The 11,906-nt window shown below is 33.6% G+C and overlaps 1 protein-coding gene across 1 annotated transcript in view; it reads right to left on the reverse strand.

Moving 5' to 3' along the window:
* LOC141479905 (cytochrome P450 6a8-like) overlaps positions 1 to 9,399 on the reverse strand; it is a 28,382-nt gene extending 18,983 nt beyond the window's left edge. Inside the window, exons 1-2 of the mRNA XM_074174123.1 lie at positions 9,107 to 9,399; positions 7,147 to 7,319 (exon numbers count right to left, since the gene is read on the reverse strand). Coding sequence (XP_074030224.1) covers positions 7,147 to 7,319; positions 9,107 to 9,332 — 399 coding nt within the window. The 5' untranslated portion in view covers positions 9,333 to 9,399. The remainder of the gene's footprint in view (positions 1 to 7,146; positions 7,320 to 9,106) is intronic.
* Positions 9,400 to 11,906: the final 2,507 nt, after the last annotated feature.

The following is an 11,906-nucleotide window of genomic DNA, read 5'->3' on the forward strand; positions in this document are numbered from 1 at the left end:
TTCGGCAAGTCTCGCGGTAACAGTGCCTGTACTCGTTGCAGATGGTAGGGGTATAAGAGTTGTTCCTTTAAAATTCGAAATATCATCATATCATCAACATTCAGCTGAAAAGCAATCTTTCTAGTACTGGTAGTAGGCTGTTCTTCAAGCTGTGGTGTTGGTACTTCTCGATGGCGACCACAATCCTGCGTTCTTTTGTCGAATGAACCATATTCTCGTAATCGTTGATGGAGTCGAGCAAATATTCTATGTGAAGGATGCTGCCGTTGAGAATACATTTCAGCATGTCTTCTAGAAGCTTCTAACCCATTCCCCTGCGACAGACCGTAAACGTAATGCATATCAGCCATTTCCTCATTTGTGTATGCCATTTTAATAACAAGTGAATTATTGAAGTAACAAATTAAGAACAGAACAACAACACACAATTAGTATGATTTCAATTTCGGATCATACCAATTTAATTGTCACTATCGCTAATAGCGACCGACCAGATAGATTAGTTTCGTATTTTCGCATTTATAACGATGTTTCTCTGTAGTTATTCCTAAAATAATTTTTTGCTGCGAACTGGTTTATTTTGGGCAAAAAACCCAGGAGACATTTTTTGTTTAGATTGAAACAGGCTATCGGAAATAGATTTTTAAATGGTAAACAAATAATAAGACAAAAAGTTACATTGGAAATGAATTTTAGGGGTTGCGTTTTCCACCCCTCACAACCAAGGGGTAAACCAAATAAATTTCTGGCTAAGTGTCTTTTTGATAGTGCAAAACGTCAGTTTAATTTCAAAATTGTAACTTTTTTAGTGCTTGTGAAAAAATTTGTTATAGAAATTTTATGTACCCCCTTTAAGGGGTTGTATCTTAACAAGGGATGCTCCAATGAAATTTCTTTATATGAGGAATAATATCTTTTTTTCGATGAGGAATCACCTCCTTGAATGTTTTACACCTATTTAGTTACACCCTGTACATACAGTGCATTTCTTTAATGCCTCCCCCCCTTCCATTTATTTCTTGAACGGGTCAACTCAATAAATTAAAATTTGGAATAATGAAATTAATGAATGAATACTTTATTTTAAAGTGAAATTGACAGATGAAACTTTCAAGATGGCGAATGGGCGCCATCTGGAAAAGGTGGTCTTGTGACACATCATTTTGAAGCTCCTGACGAATACTCCTACAGAATAGCCAGCCCGCTCGCCAGTTTTGACACCGTTAGACTTTTTTATGGGGTTATTCGAAGCAAAAAGTATACGAAACTGAATCTGCTTCAATATTGGAAATACGGCCAAGAATAATGAATATTTGTAGAGATATTGACGTTTCTGTGTTCGAAAATGTTCAGCGTTAAATGTCGGATAGGCTGTTCATAAGTCAAGCTTATTATCTCATATTATGAAGTTAAATGTCGATGTATTCAGACAATTATTAAAAGTTTCGCCAGCCTTTTTGTAGTAGTTAGAAATATTGACATTATATTCTAGGGTTGGGTGTATCACAAAACCCCCCTTTCCATTTAATTTTTTTATCAGATGGCGCCCAGGCGCCATCTTGAAAGTTTCATCGGTCAATTTCACTTCGAAATAAAGTATTCATGCATTAATTTCATTATCCAAAATTTCAATTTTTTGAGTTGACCTTTTCAAAAGATAAAAGAGGGGAGCATTAAAGAAATGTACTGTAAATTGGGAGAAAGAAAGGAAAGAAAAAAAATTTCAACAAATCATCGATACATACTTGAAAATTAATGATTTTCGTATGATGTAGATTTATTTGCAAGATTCAGTAGATATACGATGGATTTCTGTCACGCAGATATCTTGTTTTATTGACATACTCGTATTTCTTTCTTTCAGTCTGAAAAATTCTGCAAGAAATATGCAAGAATTTGAGTGTATCGAGAATTCGACAAAATCTTTTCAAAATATATTTTTAACTCGATATCTTCGAGAGATCTTGAGTGTGAACACAATTTTTACAATTCTTAGCATTGCAAAGATTACAATATCTCAATATTGAAAAATAATTCCGTGATCAACTTTTATGCTCGTATCAAATGAAAATTGAGATAAAAGATTGAAGTTCTTTTCATAATCATATTTCATCGTAATTGGTGTTATTCGATCACGAAACTGTAATTTTTGAATCGTAATATTTTACTAATACAAGCCTGTTACGTAATAAAAATAAAACTGAATTGTTCATAAAATATTCCAAATTATATTTCATTCTTCAACATGGATATGTTATTATCTGATTCACAGAAGTTAAGCCTCACGATAAATTCACTGTGGATCTATTCTTCACGGTTTTTCACAGAGAACAAGTTAGATGGGTGAAACTAACTTCCAAATTCACTTAAATGTATTCATTTATATATTTATATCCAAATAGACCTATCGGTCTTATTGCATGAATAAATTAAACATTGTAACTTAATATTAAAAAGAAAAAAAGTGCTTAATGCAGCAACAGCACACATGAGAGCATTATACACTCATATCCAAGATATAATGCAAGCAAATGCTTCTAAATTCACTTTGTGAGAGAGTCCAATCCTAGCCCTAGTAGTTGTTACCAATCGAAGTATATTGAAAATAACTAGTGTTCGGGTTCTGCGAGAAGGTATATTAAATTTTATCAAAGCTAACAGTTAAGGAGAATTTATTATATTGTTAATAATTTTGTAGAGAAAAACCAACATGCAAAGGGTAAGTCTATGTTCCAAAGACAAAATTTTAAATTCATTTCTCAAATTAATTGTTCGTACTGTATTATAATCTGCTCTAGTGTGATATTTTTTAAAATACAACTATCTCATAAATTTATTCTGTATTTTTTCAAATAAACATCTGAATGAACTTTCAATCAAAAGAATTGATCATGAATAATTTTACACAGTGATCAATCCTTCCAATAGCTTCTTTACATTTTCGAACAAAACGTTGCCAGCAACCAACCAGGGCCGGATTTAGGGAAGGACTGGTGGGGGCAGTACCCTGGGGCTTCCACAGGAGAAATTAAAAAATGTCTAAATTTTGACGGGTCAGCAACGTTTAAGTTTTCAATCCCATACATTTTTTTTGCATTTTTACAAAGAATACTTGCACAAACATAATAATATTGTTATCGATATATCAGAAAGCCTTAATCAATTTTTGATTTGATCGAGCATTTCAGTAGCAATGCTTTTTTATGTGTAATTTGTAATTTATACCTGTGAGTTGAAGAGAAATAAAATAAGTGAAAAAAAACATTGGATCCTGCAGGGCATCCTTACAACTTCTCGCTTGTAGCACAAAATTTTGAAATTCATTTGACGAAATCACTTGAATGGAAATGTTTGAACGAAACTATCTATCGCTCACTTCTTCTTTTTTTAAAAGTTGTAATTTTCTTAGCGGGAAGTTAAAAAATCAACTATTATGGAAAAAAAGTTTAGGGGACCCTTCATGTCCTCTTTTTTCGTATAAAATACTAATAATAACTGATCTCATTGACAAAATGTAGTACAAGATGTAGTAGGTATGACAATTTCCAAGCTCAAATACTATGGATGTTCAGCTAATGTCATGAAATTTTTCAATTATTATTTGAACAACAGATATCAAAAAGTACTTGTTGATGATAGAAGTTCATTCCTTGAAAGGGTTAGATCAGGAGTACCTCAAGGCTCAATTCTTGGTCCAAATTAAGCATTCTCAAATTAAGCATTGTCAAGTACAAGCATTTGCGGATGACACCCAGTTATACCATATTATCGAACCTAACAACATCTTAGTATCCCAAAATCAAATAAATGATGACCTTGAAGTCATGAAAACTCTGTCGAGCAAACACAATTTGAATCTGAATCCTAGCAAATGCCATATCATATTCTTCGGCAACATAAACCAAAGACAATATGCTGAAGATCATATGGAACTAAAAATAGGTGACCAAATACTCAAATCGGTTGACTCTGCAAAAAACTTGAAATCACTTCCGATCAAGATTTAAAATTCAACGCACATGATCAAATTCTATGCCACTCTCAAAGCTCTTTATCCATATAGACAGAGTTTGTCCTTGTCCACAAAAAAGCTACTTTCAAAATCGCTTTTCCTTTCGAAAATCAACTATGGAGTCCCTGTCTATGGTCCCTTCTTGAATTCCGCTAATCAGTACGAAATACAACGTGTGCAAAATTCTTGTGTTTGCTTCATTTTGGAAATACGTAAATTTGAACATATTTCCCAAGCTCGTGCCAATCTTGGTTCGATATCAATGTCCGTTCTCAGGGAATGTAACTTCTGCAATACCACCTATTCAGTACTGAAATCTAAAATACCTGTTTTTCTATTCAATAAATTGACAAAGAGGTTAGAGCTCCATCCTTGCAACCTTCGAACTAACGAAAACTTACACATCCCTCGTCATTCGTCAGCCATGCTCAGACAATCATTTTCCTTCCTTGCTGTATTTTTCATAATACGATTACTAAGGATCTCATGCAATTTTCGAAATCCACATTCAAAAAGAAACTAAAATCAAAATTCAATATGTGATCAGAAGAATTGAATGTATACATTAAACTATGATCTTGTTGTATACTCCTATAACAAATTGTTCCATCACACAATCTATTTTTATTTGGTCTACTTATTTTTAATTTTTTTCTTATAATGCATATTAGGTTAAGTGTAAGAGTAGCTAATAGCTGAACTTCGCCTATTATGTAATGTTAAATACTGAATAAAGTCGATTATTATTATTAATTCTTAAGTAATATCTCCCACATTTTTATCAAAAGGCAGAATTCAGGTTCTAAACTTTACAATGTTAGCTAACGCACGCACCTTCACTTTTCGATCATTCAAAACAATATTGTGAATTTTTTATGTTTTCTGGGGTTACTGCCTCATTTGGACGTCCACTGCTTTCTGCGTCATCGGTGTCTCAACGACCATGTTGGAAGTCAGCAAACCAACGTTAAATTGTTGTTTCTGATGGAGTAAAATAAAAACACGTAATTGTTTTTGATCCATTGTTTTGAAAATAACGAAAGTAGTATCACTCTTAGCACGATAACTCACAAACTTATGAATAGAATATCATAAAATTTCTACTAGCGTCATTTATGTGTTAGGCCGACACTTCTCAGCCCATGTAGTATGTATATTGTGAAAATAATAATGAGGTCAAATGATCTTTGACTGTTATGTAAGAAACGCGGATACATGCTTGAAAGCACTAATTACTGTTTGGGTATTCATTTTACGTCTACTCATTAGTCAGTTCATGGTGTATTTATGTTCAGTTTATAACAAACAAGGATGAAATTTGTGTTACACACGTGAACATCCGTTCATCTTTGACATTACCACGGTGTTTCAATGAGATCACACTTGCAATATTCATATGATCTGCTTGGTAGATGAGTCAAGCAAAGTGCATGAAAATGACAAGTGGGATTTCACTGAAACGTCGTGATTATGTCAAAGACGAACGGATGTATACCTGTAATGGCACTTCATCATATGATATCATCCCTGAAATATATATGTATATATATATATATATATATATATATATATATATATATATATATATATATATATATATGTACATATATATGATATATATATATATATATATATATATATATATATATCATATATTATATTATTGTATCACAAAAAAATGATACAGTAATATAAATTTTTTTACAAAAAGGCTCAACTCACTGTCAGTGAGGATGGCCGTGTCGAAAAGACTGTTACATTTAAACAATTGAAACACATCAATATACATCCTCACAATAAAATAAGTCACTTCATTACGGCCATCCTCACTAACAGTAAGTTGAGCCTTTTTGTAAAAAAATTTATATTACTGTAATTGTAATTTTATACTATTGGATTTACTGATTACTACATAGGAACTAAGAACACATTGTAAAAATAAATTTGGATAGGAATAATGTGAAATTAATTTTTATATAGCTGAAAATTGTTTTATATATAACTATAACATTTAAACACTAAATAAGGACATATTGTAAAATAATAGATAAGGCAAATTGTAAAATTAATTTCGGGTGGTGTACCTGTATGGGTGGTTTTCCCGTATGGTTTACCTGCATAGCATAAATAACGTTAGCTTAGGAAAGTTTCCAGTTTAATCTTCCTCTTGAAGATGATCACTTGGTGATCGAAACACGTGTCGAGGTGTTAAAAATAACGATTTGGTGTTGGCAAAGAACTCCAGTAATATTCATTATTACACCAAAGGTTCCAAATAATGCATCGTGAGTATTCGATAGTTGCAAAAAAAGTATATATGATATTTACTTCCAAAAATTTCAAACAATGAATCTATAAGTATTCGCAACTTTTCATCAAACAAATCAATTCATGTAACATTTTAAATCAAGTGTCTTTTAAAATAGAACAAATTTTGCGAACAATCGTTTTTAATGTGTCGAACAAATGCATGAATCAATTAAATTTAAACAAATAAATTGTTACTTGAATAAATTGAGGAATGAATATTTGTGACAATAAAAAGTAAAAAGGCATTCCATTTATCTCCCAGTTAATCCATTGAAAAATCGATTGAATTTGTATAATGTTCATATATCATTTGAACATTATACAAAAAATTATCATCAGAAACTTGAAGAACGAAAGAAAAATTACATTTTCCAGTGAAACAATTCAATTGTTATGTAAGTGAAAATGAAACTTTTCACTTGCAATAAATAATTATTCAAAGATGTAGCCAGTACAATGTTGTACAGTGTTGTACATAACAATATTGAACGTATTGTAAATTCTCTCATTTTGAAATTGGAGTTTTGTCGTTTGCTGTTCAATTTGTAATGAACGTAATGAGCCAATAGCTTCCTCGAACGTAAGCAAGAGATTCCGCTTGAGGAAGCTATTGTATAACGAAACACGTGTCGCGGTTTTTGTAAAAACTCTATCAATTAGTCTTAATATAGATATCGGCCAGTATCGGTCACTTCTATTCAATTAAACATGACTTCATTACATTTCTCCATATTATCAGTTATCTGGTTAAAAAAAATTAATGAGAGTCATATACGACTCCGACTTGATGATTTTTTTTGTTAGGTTGGTAATGAAACATATACCCTTGCAGTTCTCCATTCAAATCCATCCTGGGTAAAAAGGTTCACAGTTGTGGGGTCACTCGAAGTCTTGTATACACCCCTTGCCACGAAATAACCAAAATCGCTAGTTAAAATATCTTTGGCGACGTCCGGATCCACGATAACCAATTGCGGATCGATCCCAAAGAATACACCTGAAACAAGAATAGTTGTGCCAATATCTCCTGAATTGAAAACTCAAGAAAAAATTAAAAAGCTGAGTAGCCAACGACTATGCAACATTATGACTTGGAATTACCCTACTCGAGCAAAAGCAACACTTCAAAAGTAAGCTCACCTCGTACTAGAGCACGAGTGAGCGAATCCAGCTTTAGTTTTAAAGAAAACTGCGTATTTTGTGGCGATGAAGCAGATGAACAGGCTGAGAAAAAGAAACCGCTGGGTCTTCGACAAAAAAAATTACAAATTTTCTACGCTCAAATTTAAAGAATCCATTTTGAAATTAGCTGAAGATCGTTCTGATGACTATCAAAAGCTGTCGTTGGTCGTATTGATTCTGAATATGATTTAGTAGCTGCTGATGCTAAATACCATGATAGTTGTTACAAGTCTTTTCTAAGACCTAATACTGGCGGTAAAATTGGGCGTCCATAAAGTGAGGATGTAAACTCTGCGATGGAGACATATTCAATGATGTAAAGAAATCGAATAAAGCTCTTTTGGTTCTGGAGATGTACACGAAAACCCAAAAAATCTCAAGTTACTTTTTTACCTAAATCTTCTTTATTCGCAGACATTTTGAAAATCTGTCCACATTTTGCTATTGGCACTTGATGTGTGCTCTAAGAATATATCCATAAATCTTTTATAGATGGTGTTATCTGACTTGGCTACCCCATCTTTGAATTTTTAAATACGGACCTGTATTTTTTGTTGTAGTTTTTGGATCGCAGACGTTCACTTCATACTGAGGTATTGCTTCGAATGATTTACATTTCAAATATTTCCCAAAATCGAATATATCTTACCAGGGATGTATTCTAGGTATAGGACATTCTTCATGAATTTGATATCTTTTTTTTGTAGTATCCAAAAATAATAGAATAGTGTATGCTTTGCATTTGAAAAAATTGTGTTGCATAAGTTTTCTCGATGTTATGTTTTAGGTGGAAATTTCGACCACCCTGTAAATTATTTTCGAAAATTCGATGGACCTGTTCACGACTTGATGCTTACGGTATGATTCTGTGAAATAAAACATTTTCAACTGTTACTGTCTATGAGTTATGATTTTTTCTGAGTGGTGCTGTAACTGTCAAATTTTTCAGAAAAAATTAATATCTCGAAAACTAACAAATTTGGGTATAAGCATTGTTATATAAAGTGGGCCTAAAATGTGTACAGGGTGTTCCATTTGAAATAAGGAAGTTTCCCTCAACTTCCGGTATAACAGAAAAAGAGCGGAAGTTGAAAATATTCTAGTTGAGAAGACTATTTTGTAAAGCCCACTACCACAAAATTTCAAGTTTTTATTTTGAATCGTTCGCCATATATTCCTTACGAACGCTCGTCGTGAAAGACCCTGTATATGTTCAAGACCAGTGTACCAAGATAAAAAAATTAAAAATCGCTGAATAAATGTAGTAACCCGCGAAATTTGAACATTCACCTCATTTTTTGAACTGCCCACTGTACTGTAACTGTACCAATAGCTTGCACGTTATTTTCAACCTGAATGATTTTGGAACGAAGACAACTTATCAAAACAAATATACTATAGTATATTTCCTTAAGCAGTGGAATAATGAATCATTTTCAGGTAACTGCTATAAATAATGAAGTAATGAAGATATTATGAATAATGCAATCATTTGTAATAAATATATTCGAAATGACTTTTGATGGCTTTTAGTGGGAATGTAGCCCTTAGTTGGTGACTCGTTATATACAGTTTGATTCATTGATAAAGAAAGTTACCTACCTCCGATCTTGCATCCCATCTTCGTGAATTCATCGTAAAAATATTTGGATATAATTCCAAGGGATATTCCTTTGGGAAAAATGGAGGTGTTATTTCCCATTGGAAAGATGGGTTTCAAATAAGGTACATTTCTTCTCTTCCAATATCCATATCGATAATGCACAAAAATTGTTACTGATATACTCAGTGTTACTAAAAATATCAATAATTCCAAAAGATAGTTCATCGTTATTGAATTTTAATACTCTAATGCGATGTGAACATCTACAAGCGAGAACTCAACAGTCACTCAATGTTATTCAATATCAATGTTATGCAATAACAAATATTAAATATGAATTGGCAGATAACAAGGTAACTGAAAATTTAGTACATCTGAACCGTAGTCAGAAGCGGCTTAGGAAACTTTTTAGGCCCCGGATATAACTTGATAAGAACTCTTGATAAAGTGATTTTCGTATGATTCGATGGACTAATTCGTTTGGAATGCACGTTTTCTTTCGTATAAATAAATATTTATATGTAAGTATTTGTTTCGGTTGGGCTATTTCTTCTAGTTTTTATCTGAAAGTAACTTCTACGCATGATCAGCTGTCGCCCCCATACGAACGTCAACTCTCAGAAGTTGAGAAACTTGTGCGAGCTAAGGACTAACGAGGTCTTACCTTTTAACGTGTGATTCTTCTACTATTTCATAATTTTCCAAACAGAGGCGACACACTGACTTACGACAGTCCGAGTCTCTGCTTATGATGATTCAGACAACAGTGGCCTATGAGAAGGCCTGTTAGACATCGCAGTTCATCACCACTGTAGTCCAACAACTGTTTGATCTCAAACTTCGGAAGGTGAGTGAACGCCTTGGAGTGAGCCAATCCTGGAAGATTCTGCCAGAGAAGTCCACGAATCTTCCTGCCATCCAGGTATTCAATATTTGTTTGGCAAAGCCTAAAACGATGCCAATGACAGGTTCTGGTACGATAAAGCTGCTTGCAGCTCCTTCCTTTGCAAGGAAGTCAGCAGCTTCATTACCTTCCAGGACAGTATGGTCAGAAATTCAGACCAGAGGCAATTCATTAAGTCTTCCTATTGAGGAGGACCGTTTTTGGCAATGCTACCAATTTAGACGTTGCTCAGTAGGATCCAAGAGCTTTCAACGTTGCTTGACTGACCGTGAATATTTTTATTGACTTGTGTATGAGGCTGGATTCTACCAATATCTCCGCACACAATTCAATAGCATAGATTTCCGCTTGAGATACAGTCGCATAAGTCTCTAGGCAGATTGATATCTCTATCCTGGGTCTGCGACTGAAAACATCTGCACCAGAACTTGAAAGTGTTTTGATCCATCTGTCAATCAACAACTATCTGCTCTTGATATTTTCTTCTCCCAGAGAATCGAGTCCTCTCTACTAGGTTAGGTATAAGGCAGTTCATAGTTGACAGTTTGAGGCATAATGTCAGAATGCTGTGACTTCCACTCTCAACCAACCGTCTATTGTACTCTGCACAGTAATCTGTCTGCTTCTCAGATCAAACTGTTCGATCTGAGGAGTAAGCAGATTGATATATCTGAGGAAACTCGTGGCGAGACCTGGAGGGTAGGCAGATTGAGGCCCCGGTGTCAAGTCACATCAATTTTTTGAAAATGGCTTCACAATCGGAACCAAAACTGCAGACGCGGTTCAGCACGAAATCAACGAAAACATGTACAGTGTCACACATAAATTTCGCGACATATGGAAGTTTTCCTTATTAATAGATAAAATTAAAATTTGACTTCGCAGTTGATTTGTGGTTGAAAAATGAGTAAGAAACAGCCTCTTTTCTTTTGTCATGTGCTACTCCAAGTCTGTCAAATTAAACATTATTTTCGAAAATAATCAAAAAATCTTTTTTTTTTTTAAATTTCGAAAAAGACAAAAACATTTGCTCAGTTTCCAATTCTATACCCTTGCTCAATCATTTTCTTTATCGATTCGAACAACATGATTCAAATTTCATAATTTTGATGAATACGATACTTCAATGTCATAGCTTGCCAAGAAAATACCCGCATTGGCATGTTGCCAGTTTTTGTTAACAGTTTTTTCATTTCATCGTTAAACTGATTTGATGTATGGACGTTTATATGTCAGTAATCGTATTCTCATATTCCTCGTATTCCCTTTTTTAGCAGATTTGTATCCCATTAGCTGCAGAGGAGTTCGAAATATTTTGATGCAGTTTACACCCAACAGTGTTACTGATGGATGTAAACTGTTAGATACAGTTATCCGGCAAATAATAATGCTTCTTGAGTTAATTCCATGAATGTTATATTCTTTATTGTCACCAGTAGATATGTAAATAACATTAAACCAAAATAACTACAAGCAAATTCACAACAAAATATCATAACATTCATTGTTTCATCTCAATAATCTTGAAGAACCTGAATTCATCATTCAGTTTGCCGTCCTTCCCGTTCTATACAAATTATAGTCCTTTCATTTACAAATTTTGTGACATTTTTAATAAATAGAGGATTTATGTTAGCACAACACTCCCAAATGGTGTTCTCCAAATGTTCTTTGTTTACAATTGGTTTGTGCTTATACACTTTTCGTTTCAGATAACCCCATAGAAAAAAGTACATCGGAGATAAGTCGGGTGATCTTCGTAGCCAATAATCTTCCCAATATCGCCCTATCACTTCGCTCCAAAACATCTGATTGAGACACTGTTTCATTTCTACCGTTTGGTGGATCGATGCCCCGTCAAGCTGATACCACAAACTTTGTCTAACACCTAGAGG

The sequence above is a fragment of the Leptinotarsa decemlineata genome, unplaced genomic scaffold (genome assembly GCF_025532065.1).
Source record: "Leptinotarsa decemlineata unplaced genomic scaffold, Ldec_3_MD MMD2_tig00000505_RagTag_RagTag, whole genome shotgun sequence".
Classification (NCBI taxonomy): domain Eukaryota; kingdom Metazoa; phylum Arthropoda; class Insecta; order Coleoptera; family Chrysomelidae; genus Leptinotarsa; species Leptinotarsa decemlineata.